The sequence below is a fragment of the Trachurus trachurus genome (genome assembly GCF_905171665.1).
Source record: "Trachurus trachurus genome assembly, chromosome: 22".
Taxonomy (NCBI): domain Eukaryota; kingdom Metazoa; phylum Chordata; class Actinopteri; order Carangiformes; family Carangidae; genus Trachurus; species Trachurus trachurus.
In genome coordinates this window covers 1,497,707-1,513,325 of record NC_139907.1, presented here as the reverse complement: position 1 = coordinate 1,513,325, position 15,619 = coordinate 1,497,707, and the positions used below count along the sequence as shown (strand labels likewise).

Here is a 15,619-nt window from a genome sequence, read left to right as displayed (position 1 = left end):
CCTTCAACATCTGGAACGAGATGAAGGACATGGTCTCCTACAGTCCTGTGGTTCTGGACCCAAACACTGCTAGTACACAACTCATCCTGTCTGAAGATCTGACCAGTGTGAGAGGAGGAGATGAACAGCAGCTTCCTAACAATCCAGAGAGGTTTGATACATCCGGCTCTGCCCTGGGCTCTGAGGGTTTTAACTCAGGGACTCACAGCTGGGATGTCGAGGTTGGAGACAATACAGACTGGGAACTGGGTGTGTCACCAGAGAGGAATGGAGATGATGAGATAGGGTCTAAATCATGGATAATATTAATGCATGAGTTTTAATACTATACCAGACATTGATCTCTCAGAGCAGAAGAAACACCAGAGGATCAGAGTGAATCTGGACTTCAACAGAGGAAAACTGTCGTTCTCTGATCCTGATACTAACACACACATACACACATAGTGCGAATTACAGGGTGGTTTGGGGGGGTTTGACCCCCCTAATTACGACTGCGACCCCCCTAAAAGAGGTACAAATAACAGATACTGTAGGGGGGTTTGAAACAATTTTCTTTCTTATTAGTAGTAATCATAAATACTACAATATATTTCCGTAGTCATGCCAGGAAGATGTTTGTAGTAAAATTTCAGACACCCCTAGTGGACTTAACCATTTCATTGCCTGAATCTGCGCGTGTCACTGACTATGAACCTGAGATACCGGGACTGAGTCCAGGTGTTTCGTTCCTGTGTGGAGTTTAACATGTGAACCTGAGAATAGAGCTTCAGAACCAGAACCAGCAGGTCCACGGACAGAACTTTTACCTGAACCAGAACCAGAACCTGAGCCAGAATCTAGACCTAAATCAGAACCTGAATCTGAACCAGAACCAGAACCAGGGACTGAGTCCAGGTGTTTCGTTCGTGTGTGGAGTTTAACATGTGAACCCGAGTTACCAGGACTGAGTCCAGGTGCGCTGTGTAAAATGTTGACCCCCCCAATTGTCATTGTATAATTCGCACTCTGCATACACACCTTCAAACACACTTTCACTGAGAAGATGTTTCCATACATTAACACAGGTGATTTCCTCCCAGTGAAGCAGTTACCAGTGAAGGTCTCAGTGTCACACTGTCAGCCCTCCCCCCTCTTCCTCTCCCCCTCTCCTCCTCTTCCTCCTCCTCCTCTTCCTCTCCCCCTCTCCTCCTCTTCCTCCTCCTCCTCCTCTTTCAGAGTCGGGCAGACCGAGGAGGAGGCGATGGAGTAGGAGGAGGGACTCTCCCCTCAGAGCGACCTCCTCCTACCGGGCCTTCAGGAGCTCCATGGAGCAGGCCATCAACCACCACGGGCGCCGCCGTCACATCACCCATCGATATGATTATTGATGATGGCTGATAAAAAGTGATTAAGTTTGAGGTCTGACAAAGAATCAGAACTCTGAACAACTGTTGGAATGTCGAGTTTTACAGTGAAACTGTGATTCATCATGAAGTTATGTTGAACTCTTTATAATCATATTAATACATTTATGTTGAATAACTTCTTTTAATGCTTCATATAGGCTAACTCTTCTATAATCATCTTAATACATTTATGTTGAATAACTTCATTTAATGCTTCATGCAGGCTAACTCTTATATAATCATATTAATACATTTACTTCGAGTGACTTCATGTAATTTTTCATATAATTCTAGTTTTACGAACGTCTACTGCTCAGGCATACTTTCACCTAGAGACTTCATTTAAACTTTAAACAGTAGACACAAGTCTTGTGTATTGGCGTCTTACTCCACGTTTTGATAGGTCACATAGTTTTTGATCAATCCCTGATCAATGACCATGATCATTTTTGGAGAAATTATGAGATTACAATGGTTGTGTATTGCACGGAATGTTCGTGTCAGAGTGGGTGACATCATCGGTCAGAGTGGGAGAAAGCCCAGAAAAACTCCAGATTTTTTCTCTTTCCACACTCGGCCCGGCCACAATTTACACTCTACACACATAATTTTTTCAGAAAATTGTAGACAAACTTGTTCTGTCTCTCACAATGTGCTCAAAATATCAGAGAGACTTACAGAATTTAAATTATCAGCCTCTAAGTGCGGCCACGTCTGTCTCTGCTCCTCATTGACTCCAATACAAAGATTTTCTGAGAGAAGCAGAACGGACCGATGTTTTGAAACTGCCAGCGTCTCCAAAATATTTACTGTAGAAACACCAAATCCTACCAAATTCTTCAGGAAGTCCTTACAGCACCGTTGAGCTGTGTTTTGTTCTGATAGGAGTTACCGTTTTGTCACAGTAAGCCTAAATGTGAGACCAGTGCAGAGGCAGAAAATCACTCTTTTTCTCGACATTTCTGTCTGCCTCAGCCTGGGAGGCCCCTATCGTCATTGGCAACCACCTCAAGTTGCCGTGGTAACCTCTGAGCCTCAGGCCAGAGCTCGTTAACTTCATAAACAATCCACCTGGAGCTCGTTAACATGTTTGTAAACACACACACGATCAATCAGACTGACACAGGATGCAGCTCATATGTGTCAAGTCAGTCACACACACACAGAGGACATTTTCTAGTTTTTCTTATAATTCTTCTATAATCATATTAATACATCTATGTTGAATGACTTCATGTAATTCTTTTGTGAAAATGCTGTAATGTTTAAATTGTCTCTGTTTGATTTAATGTGAACCCCAGGAAGAATAGTCTCCATTTCAATGAAGACTAATTGGGATCCAAAAGAAACAATAAACTGTGGCATTACAACATGTTACAAACTGTGTCTCCTTGATTTTATAACTTTGCCTTAAAAAGCTGTTTTTAGCGTCGCCATGCTTTTACATAGACGTGTTCATCTTTTATTGGCTGTTTCTGTTTGTGCTTGTTTCTCTCACTTTTTTTTTATTTTTTATTTCACTTTTTTTAGAAAATGAGCAAAAATGTTTAATGTAGAAGACAACTTTTTTTTGTTTAGTTTTTTTACTAGCCTATGTGTTAATGTTTATCTGTAAAGGATCCTTGATGATGCAATTAACGTGAGTGATCTATAAATGTCCTTAAAGGGACAACGAGGAGTTTATGAGCCTCCGCGCACCGTACATTTCTTTGACTGGCGCAAGACAGACTCATGTTTTCATTCATCAAGAATTAAAGTCAGAGGTTGGAAGACGATCACATACCGTCGTAGTTCCCACCATAAACGGCGATCCGGCGGCGTTATTCTCATGACTCGCCACGAAACCGAAAGTAAAGAAACGCTGGTCGGCTCGCCCAGCATTTCCACCACCACTAATAATAACAAAATAACGATAGAGACAAAACCATAGATTTATAGAAAATGGGCCCATTAACAAGTGTGGGTAGCGTAGATTCATCCACATTAACGTGAGACTTTTTTTATAACCAAATAGAAACTCCTCGTTGTCCCTTTAAATTACTGAAAATACCACACTTGCTCATTCACCAACAATGCAGAGATGTCAGTTCTTGGGCGCTTTTGCAATCAATCAATCAATCAATCAATCAATCAATCAATCAATCAATCAATCAATCAATCAATCAATCAATCAATCAATCTCTTTATTTGTCCCCAAGGGGGGCGATTCATTTTGCAGTACCCATATTCCGCCATAAGGAGGCGCTTCCATTGGACCAATGCGTGTCGTTACTCTCTTTAAGCTCCGCCCCCTTACCCGGGAAAACATCCCAGCTGCTTCCCCTTCATTCACAGCAGACTGACGAGGAGACGAGACCAAACTAACAACTTCCTGTGAGTGAGTCCGGCTACAACACTGCTGCTTCAACCTGCCGACACTCCACACTGATGGTGAGTTTGATTAAAATCTGGGTTTCTTTTTTTTTATTGGAGGAAGAGTAGACTTTACTGGACGCTGCTGCGACGCGGCGTCTCCACACGGCCGCCATCTTGGTTCAGTCCGCTCCCTCCCTCAGAGCCTCAACCCTCTGGAGCATGGTCTACTAAAAATAACCAGGACTCACTCAGTGTTTGACCGATTTTCAAACGGTTTGCTTTGTTGTGAACGTTAGAAATGCAGTTATGAAATTATGCTACTTAAAAAAATGTTTTATTATTTTAATCATGCACTAAAGTAACATTATGCAAAGAGTTGAAGTGTTATGATGACTGGATCACCATGCTGCAGCCAGAGTCAAAGCAAGTTGCCTGACCCAATATTAGTCCCTGCAGGCAAAATAACGTTTTCCAACAGACTAATTGTAACAGAATATTTTTCACCATACATCATTTCTATGAGGTGTCCAGAACAACATACTAAAAGTCCTAAGAAATCCTAGTTGGGGAAATATGTTTTTATTCTCATCAATGCCAGTACAATACACATGGGGCTATTTTTTTTCCTTTACTCCTATCACAATGAAACTTTACACATTGAAAGTATCTATGAAATGTAAAAAAAAATTTGTATTACAAGTTTCTTTGAAAATAAATTTGAATATGCAAAGGAGCCACACACTTATAAAATATGCCCAAAATACACCCAAACAGGCTCCCCCCCCCCCCCCCCCCCCCTTTACTCCTACCACAATGAAACTTCACACAATGAAAGTATACATGAAAAGTAAAAATTTTTGTATTACAAGTTTCTTGAAAATTTAATTTTAAATATGCAAATGAGCTCAACGCTAATTGACTTATGGTCAAAAAGCTATAAAGCCGCAGCAAAAACAGGGGGCAAATAACTAACACATTCATGTCCATTCAGTAAGTTAACCTATGCATACACACTATTGAGCTCGTTTGCATATTCAAATTATTTTCCAAGAAACTTATAATACAAAAAATGTTACATTTCATGGATACTTTCATTGTGTAAACAAACATTATGGTGGGAGTAAAGGAAAAGAAATATCCCCATTGGAGTGTATTGTTGTCTGGTCTTATTGACACCATAGACTTTATACATCAATCTTGGATTGATGAGAATTAAACATATTTCCCCAACTAGGATTTCTTAGGACTTTTAGTATGTTGTTCTGGACACCTCATAGAAATGATGTATGGTGAAAAACATTATGTTACAATTAGTCTGTTGGAAAACGCTATTTTGCCTCCAGGGACTAATATTGGGTCAGGCAACTTGCTTTGACTCTGGCTGCAGCATGGTGATCCAGTCATCATAACACTTCAACTTCCCAGTCTAGATATGAGGATGATAATGATGACACCATCATCCTTGTTCACATGGAACAGGCAGAGTTTGCAGCATCTGACCAATCACCAACATGGACAGGAGTATTTCACTAATGAGTAGTAGTAGTAGTGACCCACCGTAGTGGAGGGAGTGGAGCCATGACTGACTCTATTTCCTGTCTTCTGTCTTTTCAGCTTCTCTCACAGACTAAATGGATTCCAGATTAGAGAAGGATCTCTGCTGTGCGGTCTGTACGGAGGTCTTCAGAGATCCTGTCCTTCTGTCCTGTGGCCACAGCTTCTGTAGAGAATGTGTGAAGAGATGGTGGAAGGAGAAACAAGATCGACTGTGTCCAGTTTGTAAGACAAGATCTTCAAGACAACAACCACCTTGTAACCTGGTGTTGAAGAACCTGTGTGAGAGCTTCTTACTAGAGAGAGAGCAGAGATCTTCAGAGCCTCTCTGCAGTCTGCACTCTGAGAAACTCACACTCTACTGTCAGGACCATCGGCAGCTAGTGTGTCTCATCTGCAGAGATTCAGAAAAACACAAAAAACACAGATTCGGACCCATCGATGAAGCTGCTTCACACCTCAAGAAGATCCGTGAGGGAACTTTTGAGTTCATAAGGAGGAAGTTAAAGGGTTTTCAAGTGGAGTTTGATCAAACAGCAGAATACCTTCATGTCCAGGTCCGAGACACAGAGAGGCAGATTAAGGAGCAGTTTAAGAAGCTTCACCAGTTTCTAGAAGAGGAAGAGGAGGCCAGGATGGCTGCACTGAGGGAGGAAGAGGAGCAGAAGAGTCAGAGGATGAAGGAGAAGATGGAGGCTCTGAGCAGAGAGATAGCAGCTCTTTCACAGAAAGTCACAGCCACAGAGGACGAGCTGAGAGCTGAAGACGTTCAATTCCTGCTCAACTACAAGGCTGACGAGGAAAAAATCCAGCAGCTCCACCGGCAGATCAGCCTGCTGCGCAAGAATCTACAGCTGGAGCCAGGAGCTCTGATAGACCAGGTCAAGCATCTGGGCAACCTGACCTTCAACATCTGGAACAAGATGAAGGACATGGTCTCCTACGGTCCTGTGGTTCTGGACCCAAACACTGCTCATCCAAGATTCATCCTGTCTGAAGATCTGACCAGTGTGAGACGAGGAGACAAACAGCAGCTTCCTGACAATCCAGAGAGGATTGATTATTCCTGCTCTGTCCGGGGCTCTGAGGGTTTTAACTCGGGGAATCACAGCTGGGATGTCGAGGTTGGAGACAATACAGGGTGGGAACTGGGTGTGATAGCAGAGTCTGTGCAGAGGATGGGATGGGACTTCAAGTCAGGAAAATGGACGATAAAGTTCAGTGAAGGTGAATACTCAGAACATTCACCATCAGGTACAGACATTGTTCTCCCTGAGCAGAAGAAGTTCCAGAGGATCAGAGTGAATCTGGACTTCAACGGAGGAAAACTGTCGTTCTCTGATCCTGATACTAACACACACATACACACCTTCACACACACTTTCACTGAGAAGATGTTTCCATATATTGCCTCTCTTGAAGATGAAGTCCCAGTGAAGCTGTTACCAGTGAAGGTGTCAGTGACAGTGGAGCAGAGCAGTTAGAGATAAAGAGGATGATCATATTTATCATGTAGTTTATTTCTTAAAGAGAAAAGTCAGAGAATTAAACCTGTTAAACTGCACCTGTCCTCCTGCTGCCTCATTATTACCAACACTCTTTATTTCTCTTTGACTTCACATTGGGTTTTATTTCCACTTTCTTCTTCTTAACTGTGTGTTTATTGTCGACCTTTTCATCTGTAAAATGATTTCACTCTATTTCTCAACTTCATATTTGCTTTGTTTTTCATAGATATTGAGTTGATTGTTGTCTCTATGTAAACTGATTGAGATCCAATAAAACGATCAGGAACAACATATTTAATCAGCTGAGTATCGATTATATTCAACAAACTTTATATTCTGATCTGCCTCAGGTGATAAAGTCTCAAACACATGAACAGATATGACCGTGTGGGTAAAAAATACAGCCATGGAAATCACTAATTTTTTGGTGAAATTGGCGCCTGAAGGGAGCCTTGAATTTAATAAAAACATTCACTCTACAAGAGCAACATGAGAAATAAGGTGTGCACTGCTCTACGTTAGGACACTGGCTGTTTTTCAAGCCTGCATATTCTTAGGCATGCTAAATTATTACTTATAGAACGTACTACAGCTTGTCTTCAGTTTTTTCACCAATAATAGCAGCAGCAGCAACATTATCTGTACAAAAATCAACTTTTACTGGCAAAAAAACCTTTTGGCCCTCGGTTTAGCACACTTGACATACTTGGGCCCTAGCCTAAATTTGGGGAACTCTGCTTTAAGAGCTTGCTTTTTTCATTCTGCAGCAGTGCATTTCATGAGAGAAGTTGTCAGTCTCATTATATAGCATAATGTGACCATGTATCACTTTATTACATTCATACTGTCTTGTAATAATGCTTGGTTTTCTTCTCAAAATGCACCAGATTGATGCTTTTAAATATGAAATAGGCCTATTACAAATTTTCGTCCAGGGGAGCATGCCCCTGGACCCTCGTATCCTTCTCACCTGTTCCACCCCTGACCCCTGACTCATTTTCATGCCTGCTAATAATCCAGTCTATGTATGTTCCACTAATCTAATTGACTGTGTGAATAATTTAGAGTTAAATTACCTTGAAGTTCTAACTTTTAGTCATAACTACACTTCTTCAGCATACGTCCTCATAGACAAGTGTAAACAGATAGCCTAGATAAAACTAAATAAAGAAGACACAGTCAAATAAAAACAGCCCACATTTACATGTTACAGTGACTTTACTTTGTAATATGCAAGGAGGAAGAGCATAAATAGAGTAGGCTACTGCGCGATTGCGGTGCGTGACAACTTTCTGCGTCATGACGTCATACGAGAACGTGAAAGCTCGTCACCGCTTCAAACGGCCGGCCGCTCTTTCCCACCGCTGATGTTCGTGAAGGAGTGAAGAGTAGGTTATTTATTTACAGCTACTGTGTGGATTTACTGTGTCGCTGGAGATAAAGTGGAAGAAGGTAGGCTATGTTTTAAACTTTTAGCCCTGAGAGGTGTAAACACTTTATCTTTATGTTTTACCAGACTGACAGACCGACGTATTTTCGGGCGCTAGCTAAGCTAAGCTAACTGTCCAGTAGCTACCTGCGGTTCCTCGGTGGGGGGAGGGGCTGTGTGGGAGCAGCAGAACCGTTAGAACCGGTTGTCACCGGTTTAACGGACATTTTCACTTCATAATAAACAGCTACTTTCCTGCTTGTTGTTGGCAGGATAAGCAGCATTTTTGACGAGTTACACTGCCTCGGGTTGAACACAAGACGGTGACAGAGACGACGCGATGGACAGGTTTTTATTTATTTATTTATTTTATTTTTATTTTTTACGGCGGTCACATCACAGGAGAGCGGGATAACGGTCCGGCGGTTTAACGCTGTTTTACTGCGGTCTGCTGAATCTGGTAAGTTCCCTCATGATAATGTGATTTCCTCTGTTTTAATATGAGACGGCCATCGATTCAGATAAGCTCGTTTAACTCATTGGCTGCCATTGACGTCTATAGACGTCAATCTAATTACAACCGTTCACTGCCATTGACGTCGATAGACGTCAATTGCGTTTTTCAACGGGAAGGGCTGGAGGACGGTCTGGCGGAGCTTGTCCATCAATATCAGGCTTGTAAACTAGTGTAAAGATGTGTAGCGGCCTGTAGGGGGCAGCAGTGCCCTCTTTGGATGAGAGATCAGCATCTATTACGGTATGAGAAGAAGAAGCGAGATGACAAGAGATATGCTAAAGAAACTTATGCACGGAGCCTATGTGTTCCGCACGTCGGCACATTATTGTACCGTGGGTGTCGCGGTAGTTCGGAGAGGAAGAGGGTCGCGATCGTGAGAAAACGACGGAGATCATTGAAAAAGACACCGACGACCGACACCGACGCTGGACACCGGCGATCAAGCCGGGCCGAGTGGTGAGAATCAGCAGCTGACGGTGTCACCACAGACCAGAGCCCAGCTCAACTGACGGCTCGGTGGACGTGACCCGAGCGATTCCATCCGGATCAACCAGGAGCAGCAGAGCCTCGTCCCCACGCTCCAGAAAGACATGAAGGTAATAATATAATACATCAATGGTAAAAATAATAAAATAAACTAACTTGCTAGTGAGCTAACTTTTACTGCTTAGAGAAGGGCGGATCGCTTTGATCGGAAAGGTTAAAAAAAAAAAAAAAAACTCCACATCACACTTGACTACATCTAAGAGATGTATTTTTATGGTAATTCTATATATTTCTATAATTTACAGGTGGTGGATCGAGCAGTGGTCGACCATGGGGCAGAGGTCATGTGACAGCTACAAACGTACAAAAAAGTTCATGCATTTTTACTGATATTTGTAAATAAATTATTATTTTGCCATCAAAAGTCCTTTCTCAGTGTTGTTTTTGTTGTTTTATAGAAGGAAAACACTGTTCAGATGTGTGAGGTGTCACTAAAGCAAAAAATATCAACGTCAAAGTCACTGTTCTGCTTGACATGTTTCTTTCCACAAAAAGCTCGTTTTCTCAGTGTTTTGGTCAAAAACTGCTGTTTTTGGCGAAACCAGCCTACGTTCTACTGCTGTTTACAAAAGAACGGAAAAAGGTAGAAACAAACTTTTTTTTTCCTATTGAACAAAGAGAGTCTACTTTTCTCTTGGTAGTTTCGGTGTTTATATAGTCATAGAACACAATATTCTGTGGGTCTTATAAGATCGTTCAAAATGCTCTAAAATGGCTGGCAGTATGGGGCTCTCTGCTCTGAAAATGGCTGGCAGCCAATGAGTTAAGATGAATGACGGTAATGCAAAGGACCAGTGATTTTGTAACATTAATGCTCAGATCATTCACCATATTGATTTTCCTGAGGTTTGTTTACTTACTGGTTCCTAAGCAACAGTGAAAATTAGAAATACATGGAGTTACAAAACCCAGATGTTACAGACTGAGAATTATCAGTGTAAAAACATGGGTTAAATAAATTGGTTCGTCAGTAAGTATTATTATTGTCCTTTTTAGCAGACTTAAAGCAGATATCAGCTTCACGGCCGTTTCGGCTAATGCTGCGTTCAAGGCAGGCTTTTGAAACCGTAAGTTACAGCTTCAAGTCACAACTACGACTTGGTAGCGTTCCAGGTAACCCGTAGCTCGTGTTTTTACCATCCTGTTGTCTGTGAAAGTTCCCTATAACGGCCACTCGTAACTTCCGACCCGTGAACTCGTACCAGATCGAACTGGTATGACTTCACAGGAAGGAAAAACACAAAGTACGAGTTTCTTTGAACGCACCATGAGTTAGCAGCCCCCGCCCTTGTCAGGCATCAATTGGTCCTCGTGCTACGTCACCACATTCACGCGCATCCCTTGGCTGCACACACAGCCCTTCATGCCGTTCTCTCTCCTCATTGGATAACACTTGTATCCCACAAGGAAAATTTTCTCCTCGGGTTACAGCAGAGCAGAGTGACGGAGAGACTCGTGTTTAGGCTGAAATACTTCATGTAAGTGATTGCTGACGGAAAATAGGACTATTTAGGACTTATATTAACAAAAACATTCCACTGATATCTGCTTTAACGCTGTTTTACTACGGTCTGCTGAATCTGGTAAGTTCCCTCATTATAATGTGATTGCCTCTGTTTTAATATGAGACGGCCATCGATTCAGATACACTGGTTTAAGATGAATTCGTTGGAAAAAACAACAACAACGAAATGACGGTAATGCAAAGGTACAGTGATTTTGTAACAATAAATGTTCAGCTCATTCACCATATTGGTTTTCTGTTACCTAAGCAGCAGTGAAAATTTGAAATACATGGACCCAGATGTTAGGCTACAGACTGAGAATTATCAGTGTAAAAACACAGGTTAGATAAATTGGTTTGTCAGGAGATATTATTATTGTCCTTTTTAGCAGACTTAAGTTTAAACTTTTGCTTTTTTTTGCTTCATAAACAGCTACTTTCCTCACTGCTTGTTGTTGGCAGTGTAAGCAGCATTTTTGACAAGTTACACCGCCTCGGGTTGAACACCAGACCGGTGACAGAGACGACGCGGTGGCAGGGTTTTTTACGGCGGTCACATCACAGGAGAGCGGGATAACGGTCCGGCGGTTTAACGCAGTTTTACTACGGTCTGCTGAATCTGGTAAGTTCCCTCATTATAATGTGATTGCCTCTGTTGTGTTATGAGACGGCCATCGATTCAGATACACTCGTTTAAGATGAATTTGTTGGAAAAAAAAAACAACGAAATGACGGTAATGCAAAGGACCAGTGATTTTCAATAAATGTTCAGCTCATTCACCATATTGGTTTTCTGTTACCTAAGCAGCAGTGAAAATTTTAATCGATTCAGATACACTCGTTTAAGATGAATGACGGTAATGCAAAGGACCAATGATTTTGTAACATTAAATGTTTAGATCATTCACCATATTGATTTTCATGAGGTTTGTTTACTTACTGGTTCCTAAGCAGCAGTGGAAGTAAGAAATACATGGAGTTACAAAACCCAGATGTTACAGACTGAGAATTATCAGTGTAAAAACATGGGTTAAATAAATTGGTTTGTCAGTATTATTATTGTGCTTTTTAGCAGACTTGAGAAAACACAACTATTTAAACTTCATATTGCTTCATTGTGCCAAAGTGGTAGTAAATCAGTGTGCAGTCACTTTGATTGCACACTGCATCTCTCAAGGGAAATAGTAAAGCTGTTTAAAAAAGGTACACCTTTTTTGTGGACTATAATTAAACAGAAAAACAACATGCAGCTGGATGTATGTGGCCACCTGGGAGTGTGAAATGTTGTGTCACCCACATGTGATGGTGTCAGATTAAGGCATTTTGAACATGAGACATTATTTTGTATGTTTCAGGTTTATTATGTGTTCAACAGTTATTATTAGTCATTTGATGCACTTGATCTTTTCTGTCCATGTCTAATGAACGTCTTCAGGAAAAACAGGCCGGTTGACTTTTGGCTGAGCTTTTACGTCAGACAAAGGTGAGGTGTCTCCTGTTTTCCTGTAACGTTTTCCTCCTTTCCCTTTGTCTTTCTGTAGTAGATGGGGAAAGTTATTGCTGTCATGTTGGAGATGTGCCAATAGGTGGCAGCATGGGCTCAGCTAAATGTAATATACAGGTAAGTCCTAGTAGTGCAGTAGTGGTAGAATGAAGGTGATGCTGCCATGCCCATGTAATGTTACAACAACATAACTCTGCTGTCAGCCCATCCTGAAGTAACACAAAGATATTACACTGTTATCTTGTTTTTTCCATCTTATTTTCCCCTTTGTTCTATTCCTCCATCTTTTCTATTTATTTACTACACCTTTCTTTCCTCTAACTTCAAGAAAGCAAAACAGAAAGGACATGAGAAAAAACTAAACACAGGAGATGAGAGATGATGATATAAGACAATGTCCTTCAATCAAGAGCTGATCGTCAATAACCAATAATCAACAGGTGAGAGTCAACATTTCCTCTCAGCTGTGATGTCAATGTGGTTTTACTCAGCACACTCTTCCTCCTCTTTCTCCTCCTCCTACTTCTCTCTTCTCTTAACTGGTGAAAAAACAAAAGCATGAATCAAATTTCAAAATAAAGGTTACGCCACATTTTCATTTGTATCTTAGATCTCTGTCACAATCTGGGGGTGACAGGAACAGGAAGTGATCAGTTCAGCCTTTAAATACAATTATTTATTTTTATTAGACTGAATATGAACATAAAACCAAGGAGCTCCCTCTTCTCTCTGCTCCTCCCCTGGTGGGAGGGAAGGCAGATGGGAGGCTTAATGGGAGGACTGGATTGCAGACTGGTTAATGGGAAGGGGGGACAGCTCGGTTTGTATCATTGTTTTATTTACTTGTTTAAAAGGGTAATGTTTTATAATTGTAATTCATTTAGTAAAGCCATTCGCAGTGCAATGCTTTGCATGAAGTTCCTTGCTTTTATTTTTCTTATCTTTTATGCGACTATCTTTTCCAGTGTTTTGTTTTGAGTTTTGAGTTTATTTTGTTAAAGTGGTGCGGGACAACTCAACGGCCCAAATAGAGATTTTTTCCTTCATCAACTGTTTTAGTTTTTAGCGTTTACTGTCTTAATAGTCCATTAGTTTTTATCTCCAGTGTTTCCTCCTGTGAAGTGAGTGTGTGTGTATGTGGGTGTGTGTGAGTTGGTATGTCTCTATGTGTCTGTGTGTCTGTATGTCACTGTGTGTATTTGTGTGTTGCTTCTAGCATGAAAGGTGCCATATAAATAAATAAAATTTGAATTTAAATGTGAACTTTGCAACTATTGATAATGTTATTTTGTTTATAATTATTAACTTAGTTATTAAACAAGGTTCTATGTTAATAGTTAGCACACATTTATGAGACTGTTTTTGGTAAATTGGCTATCTGGTCCCCCGAGGTGGATTTAATAAAATTAAATCCCATTCATTTTTTTATACAGTAGTAATTATTAATATTTGACCAATTTGATGGCCAATAACCATCTTAGGATTCCCCACATTTTGGTGCTTCCGCGTGAGGCATCTTAATATTTCTGTCCATAGTTTTACTAGAGCATCATAAATGCTGCCCCCGTGTGAGGCTAGCTAATTAGAATTTACTGTTGTGCCAAATCACAATATAAATGCTGCCCCGTGTAGAAGGCAGTGTACGGAGCTGCCCGTATAAGGCATCTTAATATTTTTATTTATAGCCTAGTTGTGTTAAATCACAACAACAGCATGCATTGAAAGTGGAACCTTTGTCTTATTATTTTACACTCTAACATTAGGCGCCCAAACTAACTCACTCTTGGCACGTGAATCTGGTGGTTGTGGCATGGGATGACTGACTCTACTTCCTGTCTTCTGTCTTTTCAGCTCCACTCTCAGACTAAATGGCTTCCAGATTAGAGGAGGATCTCTGCTGTCCGGTCTGTACGGAGGTCTTCAGAGATCCTGTTGTTCTGTCCTGCAGCCACAGCTTCTGTAAAGACTGTCTGAAGAGCTGGTGGAGAGAGAAACTAGATCCACTGTGTCCAATTTGTAAGACAAGATCTTCAAAGTCAAGTCCACCTTGTAACCTGGTGTTGAAGAACCTGTGTGAGAGCTTCTTACAGCAGAGAGAGCAGAGATCTTCAGAGCCTCTCTGCAGTCTGCACTCTGAGAAACTCAAACTCTTCTGTCTGGACCATCAGCAGCAAGTGTGCCACATCTGTCTGCATTCAGACACACACACCAACCACAGATTCAGACCCATTGATGAAGCTGCTTCACAACTCAAGAAGGAACTTGAGGAAACTCTGGAGCCCTTAAAGAAGAAGTTAAAGGGTTTTGAAGAAGTTCAAGTGAAGTTTGGTCAAACAGCAGAACACATTAAGGTCCAGGTCCGACACACAGAGAGGCAGATTAAGGAGCAGTTTAAGAAGCTTCACCAGTTTCTAGAAGAGGAAGAGGAGGCCAGGATGGCTGCACTGAGGGGGGAAGAGGAGCAGAAGAGTCAGAGGATGAAGGAGAAGATGGAGGCTCTGAGCAGAGAGAGAGCAGCTCTTTCACAGAAAGTCACAGCCACAGAGGACGAGCTGAGAGCTGAAGACGTCTCATTCCTGCTCAACTACAAGGCTGCAGTGGAAAGAGTCCAGCAGCGCCCCCTGCTGGAGGATCCACAGCTGGACTCAGGAGCTCTGATAGACCAGGCCAAACACCTGGGCAACCTGACCTTCAACATCTGGAACAAGATGAAGGACATGGTCTCCTACGGTCCTGTGGTTCTGGACCCAAACACTGCTCATCCAAGACTCATCCTGTCTGAAGATCTGACCAGTGTGAGAGAAGGAGATGAACAGCAGCTTCCTGACAATCCAGAGAGGTTTGGTTCTTACTGCTCTGTCCTGGGCTCTGAGGGTTTTAACTCAGGGACTCACAGCTGGGATGTCGAGGTTGGAGACAGACCACGGTGGGGACTGGTTGTGTTACCAGAGTCTGTGCAGAGGAAGGGAAACAATAGAGCGTCTAGAGTATGGATGATATTGTTCTATGAAGGTGAATACTCAGCATGTTCACCATCAGGTCCAAACATTGACCTCCCAGAGCAGAAGAAGCTCCAGAGGATCAGAGTGAATCTGGACTTGAACGGAGGAAAACTGTCGTTCTCTGATCCTGATACTAACACACACATACACACCTTAACGCACTCTTTCACTGAGAAGATGTTTCCATACATTGACACAGGTGATAAAGTCCCAGTGAAGCTGTTACCAATGAAGTTGTCATTGTTGTTGTCCTCCTGCCCTTTCCAGACCCCGTCTTGCCCTACCCTCCCCGTCTTGCCCAAGCTCTAATTG

General features: G+C 41.8%; 2 protein-coding genes across 2 annotated transcripts; both read left to right on the top strand.

The window, feature by feature from the left end:
- Window positions 1-5,374: 5,374 nt before the first annotated feature.
- On the top strand, window positions 5,375-6,838 carry LOC311005897 (zinc-binding protein A33-like; the record flags this gene model as incomplete). Its single annotated transcript, XM_083998504.1, has 2 exons — window positions 5,375-5,518; window positions 5,666-6,838. 2 exons carry the CDS (start codon window positions 5,375-5,377, stop codon window positions 6,779-6,781), a joined length of 1,260 nt encoding a protein of 419 aa, XP_083854630.1. The 3' UTR covers window positions 6,782-6,838.
- A 7,335-nt stretch (window positions 6,839-14,173) lies between these two features.
- On the top strand, window positions 14,174-15,616 carry LOC311005896 (zinc-binding protein A33-like; the record flags this gene model as incomplete). Its single annotated transcript, XM_083998503.1, has 1 exon — window positions 14,174-15,616. One exon carries the CDS (start codon window positions 14,174-14,176, stop codon window positions 15,614-15,616), a length of 1,443 nt encoding a protein of 480 aa, XP_083854629.1.
- Between the last annotated feature and the right edge of the window lie 3 nt (window positions 15,617-15,619).